The 22,989-nt window shown below is 50.3% G+C and overlaps 2 protein-coding genes across 2 annotated transcripts; one reads left to right on the forward strand and one right to left on the reverse strand.

Annotated features, from left to right (window-relative positions):
* The first annotated feature begins 269 nt into the window (after nt 1-269).
* NKX2-5 (NK2 homeobox 5) lies at nt 270-1,763 on the forward strand. The gene is made up of 2 exons (XM_033073451.1): nt 270-570; nt 1,156-1,763. The coding sequence occupies exons 1-2, from the start codon at nt 270-272 to the stop codon at nt 1,761-1,763; spliced, it is 909 nt and encodes a 302-aa protein (XP_032929342.1).
* A 15,988-nt stretch (nt 1,764-17,751) lies between these two features.
* On the reverse strand, nt 17,752-22,415 carry BNIP1 (BCL2 interacting protein 1). Its single transcript, XM_033073609.2, has 6 exons — nt 22,309-22,415; nt 22,136-22,228; nt 21,744-21,835; nt 20,878-20,979; nt 20,099-20,217; nt 17,752-18,369 (listed from the first exon to the last, which is right to left on the reverse strand). The coding sequence occupies exons 1-6, from the start codon at nt 22,393-22,395 to the stop codon at nt 18,173-18,175; spliced, it is 690 nt and encodes a 229-aa protein (XP_032929500.1). The 5' UTR covers nt 22,396-22,415; the 3' UTR covers nt 17,752-18,172.
* Between the last annotated feature and the right edge of the window lie 574 nt (nt 22,416-22,989).

The raw sequence follows: 22,989 nt of genomic DNA on the forward strand, positions 1-22,989 counted from the left end.
ACTATATTAGGTGACATGGAACTTTGCATCTCTCATACCATCACCGCAATGTTGGCCAATAGAAAGCTAAAGTCACCCAAAAACTGCCTAGTCCCTCCTTCCCTCGCCTTATGGCCCGCTGTACCTGCCCGCAGCGCACAAGCCGCCGCTCTGGGGAATGCTATGTGCCCCCTCCGGGAGCCCACGCTCCACCACTGCTCCACCTTGCCTGCTCCCCACCTACTTTTCCATGACCCTGGGCTGCGGCCGCTGTCCCGCTGTCCTCCGCAATGTTTCCTAGCCCTGTGACAACCACCCCCTTCTCGGTGAAGGATATCCTGAACCTGGAGCAGCAGCAGCAGCAGAGCGGGCTGGGCTCCATGGAGCTGGCGTCGCTGGCCTCCCCGTCCTGCATGCTGGCCACCTTCAAGCAGGAGGGGTTCGGCACCGAGCCCCCGGCCCTGCCCGACCTGCGGGAGGAGCTGCCCGAGCCTCCCCCCAGCAAAACCACGGCCGCTTTTCCCGGCTCCTACTACGTGAAAAGTTACGTGGAGATGGACACGGCCAAGGAGGCCAAGGCGGACAAGAAAGGTAAAGCCAAGCAATGCTGTGCGGGGCTCGGAGAGAAAGGGAGGGCAGGGGGATGGGGAGCCCGGAGAGCTCGGCCGGGGGTCCCCAGGGGACAGCGCTCGGTCTCGGGGCTAAAGAGCCGCAGCATCTTCATCCCCTCCCGGCCCTGAGCAGCAGGAGCGGGGCTGACCCCACCGAGGGTCCCGCTGAGCCCCCCAGGGCTGTGTCCCTGCCGGAGCTGCAGGGTGACAGGCGAGACCCCGAGCTGGGACAGGAACCAGGTGACAAACGCGATTCCTGACCCGCTCGGGGGTCGGGGTGGGTTTCAGCACAAAGCTACGTGCGATAAATCCAGGCTGGGACACAGGAGGGCGAGACTCGCATCAGTGCAGGGGGCACCGCTGTTTCCAAACAAAAAAAAATAAAAAGAAAAATTTGCTGAAGAGCGGGGCAGGGCCGATCCTGTTGCTGCAGGAGCGGGTGGCCACAGCGGCCTGCGAGGCCGAGGAAGGACCAGGGCTCGCTCACTCTTGTCGTACCCTCTTTAAATACCGATTTATAATATTTTTGCACCATTTTTTCCTTCCGCCGTTTGTTTTGCTGCAGAGCTGTGTTCCCTACACAAGAGCCTGGAGCAGGAGAAAAGAGACCTGGAGGATCCCGAGCGCCCCAGACAGCGGAAAAGGAGGAAACCTCGCGTCCTCTTTTCTCAAGCCCAAGTGTACGAACTGGAGAGAAGGTTCAAGCAGCAGAAATACCTCTCAGCCCCCGAGAGGGACCACCTAGCGAACGTCCTAAAGCTCACCTCCACGCAGGTGAAAATTTGGTTCCAGAACCGAAGGTACAAATGCAAAAGGCAGAGGCAGGACCAGACGCTGGAAATGGTGGGGATCCCTCCCCCGCGGCGGATCGCGGTGCCCGTGCTGGTGCGCGATGGGAAGCCCTGCCTGGGGGAATCTTCCCCCTACAGCTCGCCCTACAATGTCAGCATTAACCCCTACAGCTACAACGCCTACCCCGCGTACACCAACTACAACAGCCCCGCCTGCAACGCCAACTACAACTGCAACTACCCCTCCATGCAGCCCATGCAGCCCTCGGCGCCCGCCAACAACTTCATGAACTTCAGCGTGGGGGACTTGAATTCGGTGCAAACGCCCATCCCGCAGGGCAACGCGGGCATCTCCACCTTGCACGGGATCCGAGCCTGGTAGAGCCCCGCAGGCAGCCCGATCCCCCCGGGATGGGATGGGATGGACGGGCTGCGGCCGCGCTGCGAGCCGGGCTCGGGACAGTTCCAGGCTGCGGGGCTTCAGGACGGTTCGGTGGAACAGCCCCGAGAGGATCTCACGAGTGTGGTGGCCACGGACGGGGCGGGTTTTGGTTATTTCGTGCAGGCACCGCATTTCCCGGCCCCTCTCGCTCCCCTTCCACCCGGATCTTCACCCTGATAATTCCCCTCCTTCCTTCCTACAAACCAGCCGGCAATGTTGTTCCCAACAACACCCAGCCAAGCCCTACAACTCTCTTCTTTTTTTTTTTTTTTTTTTTAAACTTTTACTCTATACTAATTATTATTGACTTCCACATTTATTTTTTTTGCACTTCCCGTACGGTCCCCGCTGTTCGGTCAGCTCGGCATCTCGGCACCCCCAGGTGTCCCTTGCGAGGCTGCTACTGGCAGCCTGGGCAGGGATGAGGACAGACAGACAGACAGACAGACAGACTCCTACCCCAGCCCGGCCGAGGGACACACAGACACTCCGGCCCGCCAGGTCCCGTAGGGTTCTGCACTAAAACGTGAGTTAGTATGGAAATGCACTGTCCGCCCCTTCGTTCGTGTTGCCCTTTGCTGTACAAGCTGACGGAGATCAGCGAGTTGTCATTAAAGAGTGGCTGAACCTTGGCGTCCCTGGCGTTCTTGCGCATCCCGGGGGCTCTCCCGGCTGCTCCCCTTTCCCTGCCTCTCCCCCGGGTTTGTGTATCCTTCCCCTGCGTTCGGCGTTCCCGTTTTACCGCCTGTTTGTATTTTAAGGAATTTTAGAAATGGTTTTAAAGGCGCTTTTCGCGGCTCCCAGCCTGGCAGGAGCGCTGAGCGCCGGCTCGTGTGCCCCGGCTGCGGTCGGGTCATTCCCATCTCCGGGGGTTTGGGGCTGATTTAATCACTGCAAGGACAGGCACTGACACCCCAAAGCCTCCAAACTGCCCCCAGCCCATCCGCGGGAGGTTTCCACGGCCATCCTTTCCCACGGGGAGAAGCACAAAGTGTCCCCAAAATGTCCCCAAAGTGCCCCAGGACAGCGAGGGGAGCTCCCCAGTGCCCGGCTCCTGCCTCTCCTCTGCCCCAGCCCCAGCCCCTCGGCCGCTTTTACGGTAGTCGCTATCAAATGTCAATTATTGGGAGTGAGAAACAACAAACATTGTAATTCAGCGCAGTCACAACATCCTCTGAGAGTGTCTGAGGCTGTCCGGCCGGTGACAGGGCGATTAAGGGGACCTGCAACCCCTCCTGCCTCGGCCCTATCGGCCCCATCAGTAAACAGGGATGGAGACAGGGTGGCTGTGGCCCTGGGACAGAGGATGAAAGGCTGCCCGGGGAATGGAAGCTGCCTGCAGCCTCTCTCCCAAGCCCACACACCCCCCGAGGTAGGATTGCACAGATAAGGAGCTCCCACCTCCTTCCAACCCCTGCAAACGCAGGAGGAGCCCTGGGCGCTGCCCACAAAGCCCCGAATGCAGTGTGGGGTGCACACACCTGTCTGGGGCTTAGGGCTGGGCAGACAGGGACCTCCAGCCTCATCCCGAGGGGAATCTGCCTCGGGAAACTCATCCCAGCCAGCCACAGGGACATGGGGCTGTGACAAAGGGGGCTGTGACAAAGGGGACCAGAGCCTGAAGGAAGGGGACAGGGCATTTAGGCAGGACAGAGAAAAGCAAAGACCACTTGTCCTCATTTAAAACCATCTCCAAGGCTCCATGAGGGCTTTGTGTGTTTGTAGGACACGGGATCCAGATGGGAGAGAGGCAACAGAACAACCCGAAAATGCCCTGCCTGAAAGAGAGCCAAGAAAGAATGGTGTGGGGCAGGAGAAAGCTGCGTTTAAACTGATGAGTGCTGGGGGGCAGCCACAGTTTGGGAAGCCAGCCACAGATTTTGGAGGAGGGCAGCCACAGATTTTGGGGGGGCAGCCACAGCTTTTGGAGTGGAGCAGCCACAGCTTTTAGTGGGGGGGAGCAGCCACAGCTTTTGGGGGGGAGCAGCCACAGCTTGCCTGAGCTGTCAAATGGTCACAGGGGTGCCGTGCCACTCCTGCTGTCACCACTGCAGAGCTCGGCCAGGCTCAGAGCACACAGGGAACCCTCACAAAAAGTCCTGAGCTAACATGGGGGCAGCAGGCAGATTTGATTAAGATTTAGCTAAAACTTGAACTTTCAGAAACTGGCCCTGAGCGGTTTCATTAAGTGGACAAACAAGACAGACAGCAGTGAAACTCCAGGAAAAGCCACAGGAAAAAGTAACTCGCACATCAACACAGAACCCTTCTCACACACTCCCAACATCCTTTCCTCTCCTCAGACCCCGTTATTTTCTTCAACCCTCTTTATTTTCCTCCCATAATAACTCAGAGCTGCAGCTATCAAGAAACCTGCCTGTCCGGTGGGATTTTCCCTGCTCTGGGTCTGATTTCCAGGGCTGCCCTGTTCTCATGAATATCCCACAGCTCCTGCTCCCTCCCCTCCTCTCCGAGCTCCCCTGATCCTCGGGAATTGCATCACGAGCAGATGCAGGGCAGGACAAGCAGGGGCTGGAGCAGCAGCCGGAGCTTGGAGCCGGCTCAGAAATTATTTCAGCAGAGGACACGAGCACAGCTGGCTGAGGCCAGGAGTGCCAGGTTAAAGCCTTTCCATTAGCTGGATTAATGGGAAGTGCAAGGAGATAGAGCAGGAATGAACCCCCAGCACTGACACCAGCCAGGGGAGCTCCCTGTGCTCACAGAGCCCATTTCTCCTCTTCCTCATTTCCTCATTTCCAGCTGCAGCTCCACAGGGTCAGGCGGGGCTAAAAGGTCCCCCCAGGACTTCCAAAAGCACCGGGATTGTGCTGCTCTGTTCCAGCCCTTGGAAAGGCTCAGGAAAACCGCAGGGATCAAATCTGACCCGTTGCTGTGTGAGCCTCAAGGGTTTCCCATCCCTAGGGCAGCACCAAGAGCCTGTGCTGGGGAAAGGCTGCAGAGGGAAGTGCAGGATCCTGGCGTTTCCCCAGGAAAATCGGAGATCCAGAGCCCGGGGGCAAGCTAAGGGGTGTAGGAAAAAAAAGCTTTTAATAAGATTTACACTTGGATTTGATCTCGCTCTTCCCTCAGATTTTTTGGAGGTTCCGCAGCCTGGCACTGGCATTGACGGCTCTGTTCAAACCCATTTTTTGTTGGGTTTTTTTGGGGTTTTTTTGAGAATTCACTGTCCCAGCCGCACCTGAAGGTGACAGGCTGAGAGCAGCTCGGTCTCCTTGAGACAAACCGCACACGCAAGTTTATCCAAACTCTTTGGAATTCACACGATTTGTCCAGGAACAAGTTGTCAGCTGTAAGGGACTGATACCAAATCCCTTGCCTTTTGTAGGAACTGAAGTAATTGTTTTTATCCCCAAAAAAAACACCCGTGCAGTTCCTAAAGTGCCACGATTTTATTCCTTAAGTTCAAGGAGTTTCCACGTCGGAAGTTTTTTCCCTGGAGCCCGACAACAAGACACGGTCCTGGCAGGAATTAAGTGTTTCAATGTTCCTGAGAAGCTCGGCAGGAAAACAACAGATCCACAACCCTCTGTCCCAGCCCTAATTCATCTCCCTGACATCAGTTTAGATCACTATCAGCAGTAAGTGATTTCGTGTTAATGGGGATTATTAAGAAGAATCAACACCTTGAAAATGCCACTCCAAAGCGAGAAAGGGATGGGTTTTCAGCCTGGAGCCCGATTTTTCATTCCTGGTTTGTTATTGCCTAAAACACCAAACGAACGCTGCGTCTTGGCGCAGAGATTTCTCCCAGCAGATCAAGCACTGAAAACGCATTTGGGAAAGTTCATCAATCAAGGTTTAGCGAAGTGACACAGAACACATCACTCGAACATCTCTGCCTGTCTCCCGCAGTCATTTCAAACCCTGCCACTCCAGCAGCAAGAAAAACCCATTTAGAGAGACAACATCACCCCGAGCCCATCAGCCACAGCTCCTCTTGTCCTGCACGGACTGCAGCTGCTGAGATGAGCAAAAATCAGGTGAGTGAGCTCCTCTGCGTGAAGGAATTGCTGGAACTTCAAATGAAATATAAATTATTTCAATGGAGCCTGGATGAATATGCTGAGACAGAAAAACTTGCCAAGAAACTGAGTACCCAGGAAGAGAAACTCGTTTTAGAAGAGCAAAGCATTTTAAAACCAGCTGGATGTGAGCAGTTGGAGCACTGACCCCACCGAGACTGTGGCACGTCCCTTAAGTCATCCCTGATTAAAATAACATTTTTGTGTGTGTGTGAACAAAAATCACGGCCAAACGGCTGAAGCACAGGTCTAGACCTGGAGATTGGGCATTTTCCCAACTCCATTAGAGAGGGGCATGGTGTTGGCAGCAGGTTCAGCTCAGTCCTGCCCACTGTGAGCAGTCCAGGGCTTGTACCTGCTCGGTTTGGAGGGCTGGAAAAATAAGCTGTCCATTAAATAAAAAAACAAAAAAACACAACAAATCCAAAACAAACACCCACAAAAGCAAACAAAAAACCCTACACACACAAAAAACCCCAAAATAAAACAAAACAACCCCCACCATATAAATCTCTTGTAAATGAGAATAAATCTTATTGGTCAAAATAATTTTATTTCTTAGGGTTGGTTAAGACTAATTGGTCCTGGGGAGACACCCAAGATAAATTATAATTTGTGGAGATGGGTGAGCTGAAGGCATGAATGGCACTGCTGTGGAGTTAACAGGCTCAGATAGGGGGGAAAGATTTGTTGAGTATTTCAAATAGTGTGAACTGCTCTCAAAACTAGTCAGCAAGAAATAAAGGAAATTTAGAAGGGTATTTTAGAGTTTTAGCCCTAGAACCAACAAATCTGGCTGTTGAATAAGTTATGAACTTGCACAGCTCTGAACACCTGCTCTCAAACATTTTCCAGGGGTTCTGTGCATTTGGAGCAGGATTTGGTGCTCTCTGCTGCCACAAGAACACACCAGAGTTTATTTTAGCACAGCAGACGTTTCCTAAATAGAATGCACTGTCCTCCAATAAAATCACAATCCTGGCTCCTAGAAATTGTCCCCAGATCCCATCTTCCTGGCCCAGGATGTTTTTGTACTCTTTATTATTTGTGCAGAAGAAAAGCTGCTGTCAGAGCAGCGGAGGGGCAGCACATAAACGTGGGCAGTGTTGGCTGGGAACAAGAAGAACCATTAAAAAATAAAAATATCCTACTCATTTCAGTCAAATAAGCAAGTTTCTCACAGTTTTAACCACCAAAAAAAAAAAAAAAAATAGGATGAGAACATTCTGCCTCAATCTCAGCAAACCTAATGGTATTAAGGAGGTGATTTACGCTGTTTCAAAGGAGGAAAATTCAAATCTCGCTTGACTCCAGGTCTCATTGCTGCTTTGAGCAGCTCAGAGCTGCTCCAGACCCACCCTGCAATTACACACTTCACTTTACAGACGTGGCTAATCCCGCTGGAGATTCCTCAGGGCAGCAGACAGCTCTGACACCCTGCTCATTCCTGGCACGCTCCCTCGCCAGCCTCCAGTGCCCTCCTGCTATTTATTGCTGCTTCTGAGGGTTACAGGCGTTCCCCTCTTTGCTCTGGGTTTTATTTGAGTTACTCCAGGTAATTCCATGCCCGGGGAATGATGCACAGCCTGGGGATTGCAGGATTGCCCATCCTGGAGCCACCAGCACACAGCCCTGCTCAGAATGCAGCTTCCTCATTGCTGTCTTTGGGAACAGCCCTTCCCAAGCAAAACCAAAAAATTTACTATATTTAACCATAATTCCGAAGAAATTAAAGCATAATTGCTGCCATAAAAAGAGATGTTCAGCCCTATCTGCCATCCAACACTCACAGCCACCCAGCATGTCCATCTGGGATCAGAAATTCCTCTTTTAGATGCACACAGAGGAAAAATAATTTTTAAATCACCCCAAAACAGTGAGAGCTGCTGATTATTGGCTTCTCTGGCAGCCAGGCCAGAGGTGACATTTGCATGCTTAGACACCAATTTAGAACCCATCAATAATTCACCTTGAGAATATTAACCTGGATGATTTCTTACCCAATTCAAACTGGAAATCAACTTTTCCACTCAAGTCCTCGGTAGTAGCATTATCTACAGCATTTCATTTTTGTACACACAAAAATTAATTCCCATGTAACAAGGTGAACATAAATACTCTGGTTTTTTCCCCACCAAAAAAAACCCCAAAATAAAAGCACATGAGAGAATCACCCCCCAAGGAAGAACTGGAACAACAGGGATAGTTGTAGGTTAATTTTAAATATCCTTTTCAGTTTTCTTCCTTTCCTGACCACCTCCCAGTCGTGTTTGCCTCAATATTCCGGCTGTGGAAACGCTGTGCTCTGCCCCTTTGATCAGCTCCTGCAGAGCCCTTTCATGCCCTGCTGTCCTCATTACCCCTGGGTTTAATTGCTGTCCTTGCCGGGACAGACAGGTGCTGCAAGGTCACAGCAGGAGATGATGGATGGCTCCGGGCAGTGCCTGTGCAGATGACAACCTCCAAAAACCCTCCTGGGGCACAGCCCTGTCCTTGGGCAGGGATCAGCAGCAGCATCCACAGCTGCAGCCACCCAGGAGCTCCTCTGGGTCCTGGCAGGGAATATTTCCTACCCACACCCCCTCAGTTCAGGCAGGTTAGATTTTCCAAGCCACACAAAGTTATTTGTCTGAGCATAAAGTTATTTATCTGAGCATAAACTTATTTATCTGAGCATCACCGTCCCTGCAGCTCCTGGGAAAGTTTCACACCTGAGGGGAATGAAACAGGAGCTGGACTCGGTAAAATGCAGAATGAGGTGGCTGGGAATGGAAAGGACATTTAAGCAGTTCATTCCCATTTACACCACTTTTTCATTTTTGATTACAATTTTTTCAGATTTTGGTGTGTGCCTTCCAAATTCCCTAGGCCCAGTGCTTTCAATTCTGTGAGATCATTCCTGTTTTATCAGCCAAGATCACAACATCCTATTCACTTCTGGGGGGAATGAAAGTAGGGGAGGTTCAAAATCAGTTGAGAGAAACAATGTGGGCTTCGAGTTTCCATTCTGTATTTATATTTTTTCCTTAAACACAGAATTGATAACTGGATTTTTTTTTTTTTTTTTGAGTGACTGACATTTTGTGGAAAACTTCTTAGGTGGGGCAGAAAAACTTAAAGAAAAATCAGTCTGGGAAAACCCAGCTCTGCAGAGTGCTTGTCATTGCTGCAGCAGCCACTGCTTGTTGTTTTACCTTTATTTTTGGGATAAACTCAAGAATTTTGAGGTCTTGAAATTGAGAAGCCAATTTTAATTGTAAATCTGACATTTGTGGAATATTGAGATGGTTGTTTCACCTCATCTATGGCATTAGAGAGGCACAGGAGAGGAACAAGGATCCTCCAGCACCTGGAAATGCTGCAAAGACAAACCCCACAAACACAGAAATCCCTGCTCTGGATGCTTGGATGGAAAAATTGATGGGATGGACCTTCCCACAGAGGAACTGACTTTTCAAAAAGAGAGAAGGCTTTTGCTGCCCTGAGCTAAAGATAGGATGAGCACAAGCAGCAGCTTTTTAAAGCAGCAGATCCCTCCTTATCACAAACCCGAGGAGGGAGCAGCACTCACAGGGAATGTGGATTTCAGAGCTTTTCCTCCACTCCAGCATCACCCACAGCATCAGTTATCCTGCAGGGACCTGGCTGGACCTTCCCCCTCGTTATTATCCTGATTTTCTGCCTGGGTACCACGGGCTTGGCTTGCCTTTATCATTTTGACTTTTGACCCTGGGATGGAGGGGCTCTGCTGTGCCACCAGCGCTGCTTCCTCCCCAGACCCCCTCCCACCCCAGGGATGCTTCCCAGGAAGGGCTGATGGATCTGCACAGACCAAGGGTCAAGTTTATGTTGATCTACAGGTGTCAGGAGCGCATTGATCCTCTGGTGAAGGCCCCTGAGAGGTCACCATAAATCCTCAGGGGGTGAAAACCCCACCTAGCCGGGCTGCAGATGCTGCAGGAGGAGGCAGATGAAGGAAAGCAGCCGCCCAGCAAGTGTCAACAGACACCCCCAGAGCAGCAGGTGAGGCCACAACCTTGCTTTGCTCTAAGCCAGGGTGGCCCAAACCTATAAAAAAGGTGAAAACATCAAGCAATTCAGGCCCCTGCCAAGGAAAAACAAGCTCTTTTGTTTTAGCTGGGGTGGATTTGGCTTGGCCAGGACTGGAGACAGCCTCAGCACAGACACTTTGCCCTCTTTGGTCAGCACTCTCCAATCATTTCCCTGACAGTGGGGAATTAAATCCACCTCAAAAAGTGCTTTTCTGCACAATCACAGAAAGGTTTGGGTTGGAAGGGAGCTGAGAGATTTATCCCATCCCACCCCTGCCACGGCAGGGACAATTCCACTGTCCCAGGCTGCTCCAAGCTCCATCCAGCGTGGCCTTGGGCACTGCCAGGGATCCAGGGGCAGCCACAGCTGCTCTGGGCACCCTGTGCCAGCCCTGCCACCCTCCAGGGAACAATTCCTTCCTTATACCTGACCTACATTTCCCCTCTTTCAATCTGAGCCCATTCCTCCTTGTCCTGACTCTCCCTCCTCCCTTCAGCTGCTGGAAGGAGCTGTGGGCTCTGCACACACCCCTCTCTTCTCCAGGCTGAGCATTCCCAGCCTGTCCCCAAAGGGAAGGTGCTCCAGCCCCCTTATCAACCTCGTGGCCTCCTCTGGACTCGCTCCAACAATTCCATGTCCTTCTGGAATAATTTTAGAATGGGATAACTCAGTTGGAAGGGACCTACAGAGACCATCTCACCCAATTCCTTGATTTTGCAGATAGAAAACCCCTTGCATCACATAAAGCCACACAAAAAGAATTCACTCCTCTGAATTTCCAGCTCCTCAGGCAGCACTGGAGTTCCCCAAAGCATTTGACAGTGACCAACACACCCCCTGTGACCCCTGGAGCCAGGACCAGGCAGCTCTTTCCAGCCCAGGGTTCCTGTAACTGGATGATTTAAGCCCAGCAGCTCTGGCAGAGCGTGATGCTCAATCCCTTTATCATGTCTCCTCTCCCTGCAGCAGCCAAAGCCAGGGCTAATTTTAAAAAGCAGCGATATGGGGCTGCTGCAGGAACACAGGCTGGCTGCTGGGAATTGAAATAGAAATGGGCATGGACTACTCTCAGTGTGGGTGTTGTGAACTGGCTCTCTGGAGCAGAGTTAAAATGCAGAAGGATATCCTGGTAGCTTGCTGAAGCCCAAAAGTTACAAAATAAACCTGACAAGTTGCCTTTTCTGAGTAATTTTGGGGGATTAATAAAACAAAGACTGAAGTAGTTTCAATGAAAACGAGTTAATGATCAAAACCAAATTTTTACCTGACTCTACTCCTTTGGAAAAATCATCATTTAACATATTAAATCAAGATAAAATCAGTGCCTTGCATTTCCTCCCTGGTGAGCAGAGACAGGACCCGAGGGAATGTCTGGAGCTGTGGCAGAGGAGGGTTAGGCTGGATTTTAGGAAATTGTTCTTCCCCAGAGGGTGTCAGGCACTGTGAGTGAAGAACTTTCTCCTAAAATCCAGCCTGAACCTCCCCTGACAGCTTCATTTCTCCCCCACCTGACCCAACCCAAGATCAGAGAAAGTTTTACAGCCACCCTCGCTGCCTTCATTGCACACCGAGCCCAGCCACGCTGGAACTGGCAGCTCTTTGTTCAGGGAAGCAGAACGTGGTGCAGAACTTTATTTCACAGTGCTACCTAGTGGTTTCTGCAATAAATGATCAGCTCCTCAAAATGCTTCTCCAGACAGAAACTCAGTGGGGAGAAAGTACAGATGACAATAAAATCTAAACTGCCACCACTGCCTGAAATGAGTTAAATTGCAGGGGCAAAGAAAGAGAAGAAGGAAAAAAAAAGGAAAAACTTTCAAATTAATCTCCAGTGTTTCTGACTGGATATTCATGCACATCAACCCATCCCATCCTCACACAGCCCTACCAGATGCCAGCACAGGCATCACATCCATGCAACAACCAGGATTTCTGCTCCCTCACCACCAGGGATTGGCACAGGAGCAGGGAGTGAGTGGCATCCTCAGAGTCTGTCCCTGCTCCTCCTCCTCCAGCTCTGTGCTCGGATTTTCTGCCAGCGTGGGGACACTCAGAATGACAAATCCTCCCCTCCAAAAACCCTTCCACGCTCCTCTCAGACTTTGCTGTGCCCCGTAACAGGGATGATGTTCTGATTTCTGCTCAGATCACCCCCTCCTGCTGCCAGTTTAAATCGATTTACACATTTCCCACATTGATCCACACCTTTTCCAGCAGCACAGGTGCCTTGGCAAACACCAGACGAGGTGCAGCAGCAGCACAAATTAATAAAGTTTTCCTAAAACCTGACAGGATCCAGTGGAAATGTTAAATCCAAGCCTGCTGGATGTGACAGTTTTCCCTTATTTAAAAGGGGGAGAGCAATCCTTGCCTCCCTGGGATCACCAGATGAAAGGAATCGTGTAAGTACTAAGTAGTATTAATAGTCCCAGGCACAAAATATATATATGAGAATAATATGGCCAAACAATACTCCCCAGTTATTTCCAATAGCAGCATTTGTATAATGCCATCGACACTCAACTGCTGATAAGCTGGACACACTTAAGGAATTTTAATAAGCCTTTGAAAAGCTTTAACTGATGTGAATTAAGCCCTGAGATAATTCAGACGCAGGGCTATCACTCTTCAGTTAAAAATAATTGATCTTGGATGTAAACGTCCCGTCTTGTGCCCCGGGGTACAAAGGCACAGAAAATGTCATTTGTCACCAGCAGTGCCTGGGGCTGACGGGCACGTTCCGAGGGGGCTCCGAGCCCACAGGAGCCTCTGCCGTGGGTCAGGGCTGAGGAACCCGCCGGGGATGAGGCTGAGATATGAGAATTAACAACACACGGGGCTAATTGTGACAGAGGCACCGACTGCAGCCCCCGGCCGGGGCTCAGAGCTGCTGCTCTCTGCTGGCTCTAACCCACCCAAACAGCTCTGCAGGGGCAAGGAAAGGCTTCACCTGCGGTTTAGTACTGAACATAAAAGCTTTTTCTCCTTCTATATTTACTGTTTTCTCCACTGGCATTTCCTCACTGTCTCTTCTGGAATCCTCCAACACACACTTTTTTTTTTTTTTTTTTTACAAGGTGATAAGAGCAGGAAGCTCTTGTTGAGATATGCAAAACCTAAGTGCAAACCCCCATCTTCACAAATTTAATTAATTTTCAGAAATGAGAAGGTAAATTCCCACTTGCTGTCTCTCAGCATGAGCATTACTTTATTTATTGCTTACAAAATAATTTACCATTAAGTTTGTGAAAGATCAGGAACGAAGTTTGGGGCAAAGGCTGTGATCACCAAGGACAAAACTATTCTAAACAGACCTACAGATAAAGAGAATTGTTGTTTTGGGGTTTCTTTCCCCTCAATTAAAAACATAATTCTTATTGGTTTGTTTTGAATAAGCAGGTTACCACCACAAGCCAGTCAGTGAAAATCAGGAGCCACTGGCATTGAACTCTTTTAATTTTTGCTGTAGCTACTTTCAAACATCATCTCTGACATCTAAACAAATAGAAATAATATAATGAAAAAATTGCAAATGCCGCTAGAAATACCCAGGTGAGAAGCAGCAAAAGCAGCATCTTTAAGAACACGGCTGAGAAAGGAATCCTTCATTATTTAATCCAAAATACACCGCATACATATATATAATGTGTTATATGTATATCAACATACAGATCAAGGGAAGGCTTGCTTATATTTGAAATAGCGAGTTATCATTTTTAAATATGTATATACTGTATTTCTATGAATATACTGAGCAGGGGAAGGTTGTTTCTCTTGGAAACATCAAGTTATCATCAGACACAGGACAGGAGGCCGACCGGATCAATAGCCTTACTCAATATAGAAAAATCTTATCTTCCTTTCAGGCTGGCTGGCCATAATGTCAGCACCCAGATGCCTCTGACAGAGTTATCGCCCATCAGCAGCGGCAAAAACTGCTCAGTGCTTGGGTGACACCTACGAAAAGCCAATAACCCCAACAGGAAAATTTTGTCCCGCTGTCCATTTGGCAGATAAAGGGACAGAGAGGCGGCCCTGGCCGCTCTTTGAGGCTTTATCAGGATTGCAGAACATCGCTCCGCGGTGGGTTTGGGTTTCACATCCCCATCCCCGACTGAAGAACTCCCGGGGACAGCGAGCGCAGAGCCCGGCGGGGTCAGGTCCCCAAGCGTCCCGGGATGTGACACTCAGCCCTGCCGCTGTTGAAAAGAAGAAAGCGCGAGGCTTTCATGTGCTTCTATATATACGGCTCTATCTGCAGGGGCTGGTGTGCGCTGATGCCGCCGAGCCGCTCTCCCCGCCTGCCCTCCCGGCTCTTATCGGGGCCCCGGGGGACACACGCGGCTTTATCTGCGGGCCAGGCTGGCAGCAGCAGAGTGGCATTTTCCTTTCATGCCGCCCCCGACACCCGGAGCGGGGCAGAGCCCGCCCGGCACGGCCCCGCACGATAAGCGGGATGCGGGGCTCGGATGGGGCAGCGACAGCACCTGAGCAGCCGCACGTTTAAAGGGTAAAAAATAAAAAGAAAGCCGAGTGGAAGCGGTCTGGGGCATGGCAAGGTGGGACAGCAGCCTGGGTGCTCCCAGCCCTTCACCTGATTTGATTCTCAGCTCAGGTCACAGAATATTCAGAGTTGGAAGGGACACACAAGGAGCAAACCCAGCTCTCATGGTCCAGTCATGAGCACCAGGCTGTGACCAGCTGAGCCAACCAGCTCCAGCCCAATTATTTTTATTGGCTTTGCAAGGCTGCGGGAGCCTCGTGGTTCACTCAGCATTTCATGGCAACACCTGGAGGTGCAAACCCGAGTGCAGATCTCACTGAGCACATGAAAGGCCAGGATCTAAACCCAATTCCCCAATCCCTTCCTCAGACTGCAGCTCTCCTTATGTGGGAGAGAATCAAAACTTCAAGGCACAGGTACAGTGAGTCACCACCTCTCTCAATCCATCACCCAAAAAAACTGGCACAGCTTTCACCACAGGTTCCTGTGAGAAAACCAAACCTCAGCTCAGAGCTGTCACTCCCTTTGTGGCACAGAGTTTGTACCACTTTATAGAAGCTAGCAGATAATAAAGTAGTGTTTATTCAACAGCCTCAGCAAGTCCACAACCAGCTTTTGATAGCAGCAGGATGATTTAGGAGCCTGGATGTGGCATTTGGTTGTGGCACAAAGCACCTGCAGCCCGTTTGGAGAACAATTCTCACCTTTGTGGGGAGAAAACACAACAAGCACTCAGTGTCAGAAAGGGCTTTGCAGCCATGTGCAACCACCAAGACACCACCTCCAGGAAAAAAATTGCTTCAGATTCTCTTCTGCAAGAATTACAAACAGGATGGCAAAGCAACATTAAAGCCGATTTCCATCCCCTCTTTTTCCAGAGGGGAGCCCCACACATTTGCAGACAAGCATGCACATGTCCCCTGGATATTCTCAGCCCCCAAAGATTCCAGCCTGACTTGCCTGGCTTGCTCTGGGCCACTTGGCATGTGATAGCAGCCACGCACATTTGGCAGAGACATTTTTAGAAACCTCCCAGCTATGAATTCACCTTTCCATTTTGGTAAAGTCAGTTATGTGGAAAGCATTTCAAAAGCACGACTTCAAACACAAACTTCATTTCTCCTTGATTCTTAGGGGGAATAAACAGTATCATCCCCTTCATTTGTTTTCCCAGAGTTATCTTATCAAATACAGAAATATTGTAATACCACAATCAATAATGAAATAATTATGAGTCAATTCAAGGCAGTCTCTCTCAGCACATTTACAGTGTATGTTAAATTTCTGATTATTCTCAGGTCCACATTTATTGCAGCCACTAAACTTTCCAAAGAAACAGAGACCTGACTGAACACTCTGGAAGTGACCCTCATTTCAGGGTGTAATGGACACCTGGCAGACACCTGCTCCTGCCCACAGGCTTCCCACCACAGCCATGTGGGGATGGAGACCAGGAATGCACCCCCACCCACCACACAGCCAAATATCCAACAGCACTGCCTGGCTCCTGATGCTCCCAGAAGCAACTTCCAGGCATTTCTCCCTTCTTCCACAGGTGCTCAGACAAAGCAAATTGTTCTCAGTGGGTTGGACTCCACTGCAGGGCCTTGCATTCACCACAAAGCTCAAAGTTCTAAACCTCTAAATGTGCTGAGGCATCAGAGCTGCCCCTGCTCATCCCTAAGTGGCTCCAGCTGCACAGCCAAGCACCCACAGTCCCTTCAGTTAATGAGCAGGAGTTCATTAACCCACAGCTCCCTGATTGCTGCCAGCTGTTCTCAGCCCCACAGCAAGCTCCTAGTGGTGCCTTACTCCTTGTTTTAAAGAAGTTTTTTTTCTTTAAAGGAAAAATACTTTTACTGCAGATGTTTAATAAATTCCTCACTCCACTTGTAGGGAGGGCACCTGGTACCTGCTGCCTTTTGAGAGGGAATAGCCCAGCAGTAACAGAGCACTCCTGCTGGCTTTCACTTGTGTGTGAGCCCTCACAGCCCTGAACACTCCTGCACAGGCCTCTTTCTTTCTTTCTTCCCAACCTCTTTCCACTCCTGGAGTCCCTGGTCTCAGAAGGGCTCCAGCCCTTGGCCCCCAGGTCATGGCCAAGACCAAAAATCCAGAAACCATTCCCTTCCCACCATCCCAGGTGGCTCTGCTGCATTTGGCAAAGCAGCCACCTAAGAAAATGTTACTCCCTTTCAAAAAACCAGCACACCAACACTTCTTACCCTTCAAACACAACCTTGGGCACAGAGCAGCAGGACCCCAAGACACAACATCCTAAATACGAATATAAAACCCTCTGCAGACACAGAAAAACTGCCCAGGCACAACTTCCCACATTCCCTGGATCACACAACAAAAAACAACTTCCTCTTCTCAAAACACTGCCCCTAACCAGCCAAAAAATGAGAAGCCAAGTCCTACCTTTGCTGCAGGAGCAGAGCTGTGGCCAGGAGCAGGGCAGGCAGCACAATGAGCCTGGAGGGTTTGGGCAGCCCCAGCTGGGCACGGTCTGGGCTGATTGGGGCATCCCAGGAGGGAGCCAGGGCATCAGCACCAGCTGGGCTCTGCACCAAATCACCCTCTCACCCCAAAGAGAAATCACATTCATCTGTCTCCTCTATTTCCTGTGGTCCATCAGGAGCCTGGATGATTCCTGGCTATGGAAATAAATTATTCAAGTACCAAGTGCTGCAGAGCAACCTGTTGCATCCTGGAATTTCTCCTCTCCCAAAAGATCCAGCAGTTCTGGCTATTTTTTCCTTAATTTGTCTCTAATTGTCTCTCCATAAACTGACAGTTTATTTACAAAGATTTTTGAAGATGAGTAATTTCTCTTATTCAAACCCCAAATATGCACATCAATTTATTTCATTCTTGGTGCAATTCTGTATCTCAGGAAAGGCTGTGAGTAAGAACTGCCCTCAAATACAAGGAATGAATATAGAAATATGGAAAACCACATCCACTCTGTCCAGTCTGCCTGCCACAAAATAGGAGTAACTCCTCCAACTTCCAAATGCACACCTTGGCAGGAATTTTGCAAAGATAAAGCATGAAGTGAAATTATATGAAGAAAAGGAGGAAAAATGCTTTTGATTTTAAGATTGCCAATCTAATTCTCTTATCTGTTGTGTGAATTCATAGTAACAAATGGGGTTCCCATTTTTCTCCCAAGGCCAGAGGGACAGAGCCAGGCTGTGTTACACTCCCAGAAAAACAATTCATGAGCAACCACTGCTGTTAAAGAAAAAGCAGAATTTTTACACTGAAAGGCTCTTTCAAGCCATCAGACTTTGTTTTAAAGAAAACTCTGTTGACATGAGTATACAATAAATATTTTATTAATGGAATGTGTGAGTTTTTCTCTTCCATCCTTGCTCTTACTCTCAGCACCTTACACACAGATGTCAGAGCAGCTTCCAGTCCAAGCCAAGGACAAAACTCAATTCAAGGCAAAAATCAGTGAGAGGTTGAAAGTTCAGACCGGCACCTCTGAGTGCCCAGTTCCCCAAGTGTTTGATTCTCCAAACCCACAGGCAAATTTGCATTTCTTCTTTCCACAGCATGATCTAACAATCTCTTCTGAGGCAGCTCCCAAGCTCTGTGGGGACAGCACAAATTCCTGCCTCCTCCAATCCCCTCCAGCTATTGCAACACCCCTTCATTATTCCATTTAAAAGCCCCACCGTTATCAAGCACCTCTTTCTGATGATTTTTTTTTTAATAGTTCAGTGATTGTTGGAATTTTACAAAAATGGGAAGAGTCTCTTTTTTAGGATATAGAGCACTGTGGCCAGGAAGAGGGCCAGGGCCAGGAAGATGAGCAGCTTGTCCGTCAGCTCCCGGCGGTTGTACTTGGTGATCAGCTTCCTCCCCAGCTGGATGGTCCCAGACATGGACTTGAATTCCTCATTTGCTTCCAGGATGGTTCGAGAAGAATTGGCTGAAATTAAAGAAGGAAAAAAAAATTAAATCAGCAGGTTGTGTTTCAAAAATAGCACACAGCAAAGTGTGTGAGGATGAGATTTGGTAGCAGCGCCTGAGGGATCTTTCTGGCTCAGGCTGACTTGAGGGTGAGACACAGAGAGTTCTCACAGCTCAGGGCTGCTGATGTGCTGAGGAAAAGTGCAAAGTGAAATAACAGCACTGAAAAGCTTAGAGATCCTCCTAAAGCTCCTGAATTTTGAATTTTTGGGTTAGCAGGTCAAATCTAGTTCAGGTTTTTCAGTCAGTGCTGCTGGAAGCAGAGGAAATAGGATTGGTGCTAGGGACAGAAATCACCAGCAGCAGCAGGACAGGGAAACATCTCAATATATTAATTAATTGTACCACTGGAAGTGTTCCCCTGAGCCCCAGCAGGAAATCAGTGTCAGTCAAATGGCCTTGCACAATTATTCAGCTCAAACAGATTTTAACAGTCATTTTTGACACATAAAGCAATTTTTTGCCCAATAAAAATGAGAAGGGTCAACTAGAAGTGTGTGAGGAAACAAACACATGCCCCAAACTTCTCAGCCTCTTTCAAACTGCTAAATGAAAGCAAAACCCCTGGAATCCCCTTGTTCCTTTACAGAAAGCACAGCCTGTGGGACAGTGCATCACCCCACACTGCCCTGCCTGCTCACAGAAAGGTCAAATCCAGCATTGTCTGCTTCCCAAAAACAGAGCAGAAATAGGTCTGCAATTATTTTGCAAAACATTTTTTCCCATCCAGTTTCAAAAGGGGTTTTGATCCAAGTGAAAATAGAAAACTTGTTTCCCAGAGTTAATGACAAAGCAGAGCTTCCCTGCTCCACAGCCTCAAGCACTCAGTGCATCCCAGGGAACGCAGGAATTCCCACTACTGACTCACAATTTGCAGCTGGGTTTTGTAAACGACCCTTGGTAGCTCTTCCCTTGATGCATTCCAAGTGCTGCTCATTCAGAAAGAGGGTGAAGAAGTGCCTGCCAAACTGTCCTTTTAATGGGACAAGGAACATGCTACTCCTGCACAACAAACTGTGCCCAGCTGCCACCCTCACGTGGGGCAGAAAGCAAGGAGGGCAAACTTGTGATATTTATCCTCATCTTTAAAGTTCCCTCCTGCCCAAAAGCACAGCAAGGAAGAGGCCCAGGCAGCAACTTCTAGATGCTCCATGAATCACCAGTTCTGACAGGTCACTTGATTTATTGTTTTAGGAGTCAAAGCCAAGGAACTGGGTGAAATCTTGGTTTCACAGTCCCTGATGCACTGCTGACAGAGCAAGTGACCTCGGGTTCAAGGCACTTGATCTCAGTGTCTCAGCCATCCCAGCTGGAGCCTGGCTGGGAGCAGCTCTCCAGACACTCCTTCCTCTGTGCAGGGATTTGTATCCAGGCTTGTGTCCCCTCTGCCATCCCCCAGCCCATGCCAGGACAGTGGCACAGAGTAACACCAAACACTCTGGGCACTGGGAGCTCACATTGCTTTTACAACAGACTCAGCCTCATCCTGACCCCTCTTCCTTCTCATGATCACTGAACAGAAACTCCAACAAGCACAACCCCACACAAAGCACACTGATATTTCCTGTTTATGTCCAGCTGTTAGAGGAGCTCTGCTGACCATCCCTGCAGCACATTCTCCTACTCTGCAGACAGAGCTGCCCAAAGGGGCTCCCTCCCCCCAATCCATGCCCAAATTCCAGCTGTACCTAAGGTCTGCACGGTCTCCTCACTCTGCTGCACCTGCTGGGACATCATCCTGCTGATGCCCATCAGACTCTCTGTGATGTTGCTTGCACTCTCTGCCAGACTTTCCTTTGTGGTCTTCCTGAAAAGGGAAAAAAAACAAAGCAGGAAGGGGTAAAATTATTCTTTTGGATACTTTGGGAAGATGCTGCTGATTTACTTGGCACTAAACATCTCTGCAGTGTATGAAAGACACAACTGGTTTTCACTGCATGAGAAATTCAGATTATTTTCACTAAACAATAAAAAATAATTACTAAATATGAAAATCCTGAGCCCAAGCAACAGCCCAGAACCCCACAGGGGCCTTTATTTCACCACTTGTTCACCCAGGGTTGTGAAACTCCATGAGCTGGCTGTGGGAGCACCAACACAAACCCATTTTATTATCCTGAGGACCCCAGCTTTCAACACAGAGCCTGCACACACTCACATCCAGTTCTGTATGTGAAAACAGCTTGGATAATGATCCAGTTCTTGTGCAGAACCTATCTGGAATTAATGTAAAACACAATATGTAAAGCTATGAAGGTTAATTTATCCCCTCTCTGCTTAGACATGCCAATGCCAACAAAACCTGAATTCATCATAATCCTTAACAGCCCAAATCTTCACAAAAGGGAAATGCACTCATGAAAGAAAATAGAATTAAATAACTTAAAGATATTGTCACTTCCATTTAAAATGAGTGAATACAGGAGACACTGTTTAAATCCCACAGCACAGTGGGACAGTCCAATACCTTTGTCTTAAGATGTCTCTTCCCTGCAGCAGCTGATCTTTCTCAGAGTTGTCAATAGCAATTTTGCAGGCCAGATTTGCCTTTCTCCAGGCTGCCTGGTTGCTGAAATCACAAGAGCAGAGTGTTATAACATGATGGGAACACCCTGCAAGCACAATTTTCACAAAGCAGCCACCACTGTAACTGGGTACCCCAACACATGCAAGGACCCTCAGAATCCAAGAAATATTTGAGCTGGAAAATTCTTCCATGATCACCAAGTCTAAGCTGTTTCCAGTCCGTCCCCACTTTGTCCCCAGCCCAGAGCACTCAGTGTCACCTCCAGAGATGGGGATCCAACCCTCCCTGGGCAGTTCCAATCCCTGAGCACCTTCCCATGGAGAAATTCCTGCTGTGTCCCCCCTGAGCCTGCCCTGCCCAGCCTGAGGCCGTTCCCTCTCATCCTGGATGCCCCCCCTGGCTGTCCCCTTCTGTCAGGGAGTTGTGCAGAGCCAGAAATTCCCCCTGAGCCCCTTTCCAGGTCCCTCATCCCCTCACTTTCTTTGAATTCCTACACACAACAACATTCTACCCTGACAGTCCCACTCCTCCGTGTAGCATTTATAAAGCAAGGGAAGAAGAAAACTCTGCCAGCTGTCAAACAACAGACTCCTAAACCATCTACTTTGAGCTCAAGTACTCAAAGGGACAGACCAGAGTTGGGAAGGCAGGACAGGAGAAGGGAGCTGCACCTTTCTGTCCCTGAGCCCTTGGTCTGGGACACAACACGGGTCAGTGCTGTCCTTCCAAACCAGACCCTGAGAGACCAAACTCCGCCGATCTCTGGTTACAGAGGATTCGGGAACAGCACCGGCTGCCAGACCCACCTGAGCATTTGCTTCTTGTGGTTCTCCACCTCCCGCAGCAGCGCTTGTTTCTCCGACTCCTTGTCCTGCTCCTTGGCCATCTGCTCCAGCTCCTTTTCGGAGAGCACAAACAGCAGAACCTCACCGAGCCGCCGCTCACACAGCCCAGCCCCGGCCGGGAGCGGATCCGGAGCAGATTTATCTGATAAACCCCCACTCCAGGGCTGCCACTCACCAAATCACAGCCGGGACCCCAAACGCAAGGCCAGGATCTCCCAAAACGCGCTCAGGACACCCCAAACCCCGGCGGGAACCCCCAGCTCCCCACAGAGCACAGCCAGAACCCCTAAAGCACAGCCGGTGGGCCCGGAGCACAGCTCGGTACCCTCAGCAGCCCCCTCAGCGCCCCTCACCTGGATGCGGCCGCGGAGCTGTCGGAATTTCTCCTTCACGGCGGCATTGAGCTCCGTGAGGGCGCTGAGCGGCCCGGGGCAGTCCCGGATGTCCTGGAACACAACGGCGCGCTCAGCTCGGGCCCGGCTCGCCCCACGGCCGGGCCGGGGTGTCCCGGGGCTGGCGGCGGTACCTGCACGGCCGCCTTGATCTCCAGGTCGAACTTGACGATCTCTTGGTGACAAACCCGCAGCGGCACGGCCGCGGCCGCCGCCGCCATCTTGGCCGGGCTGGGCCGGGCAGGGCAGGGCCGGGGCGAGCGCGGGCGCCCCCTGCGGGCGGCGGGCGGGGCTGAGGGACCGGGGCTGAGGGGACGTGGCGGGGCCTGGCGGGGCTGAGGGGACGTGGCGGGACCGGGGCTAGGGGCCGGTCCGCACAGAATGTGCTGATTTATCCTGTGATGAACCACAGAATTCCAGGATCACCGAGGTTAAAAATTACTCCGAACCCGTGGAGGCCAAGCTGTGCTCCATCCCCACCCTGTCCCCAGCCCAGAGCACTCAGTGCCACTTCCAGCCCTTGTTTGGACACCTCCAATCCTCCCTGGGCAGTTCCAATCCCTGAGCACCCTTTCCATGGGGAAATTCCTGCTGTGTCCACCCTGAGCCTCTCTGAGGCCGTTCCCTCTCATCCTGGATGTCCCCTCCTGTCAGGGAGCTGTGCAGAGCCACAGGATTCCCCTGGAGAGTTCCAGGTTTGCATCCAAAGCCTCCCTGGGTTTCTGGACAGGCCAGGCTGACACTGGCCATGAGCAGGGTGGGGAAGCACAAGGTCACTTCTGTGCCCCCAAAATGAGCAGCAGGGCAATCACCTT

The sequence above is a fragment of the Catharus ustulatus genome, chromosome 15 (genome assembly GCF_009819885.2).
Source record: "Catharus ustulatus isolate bCatUst1 chromosome 15, bCatUst1.pri.v2, whole genome shotgun sequence".
Taxonomy (NCBI): Eukaryota; Metazoa; Chordata; class Aves; order Passeriformes; family Turdidae; genus Catharus; species Catharus ustulatus.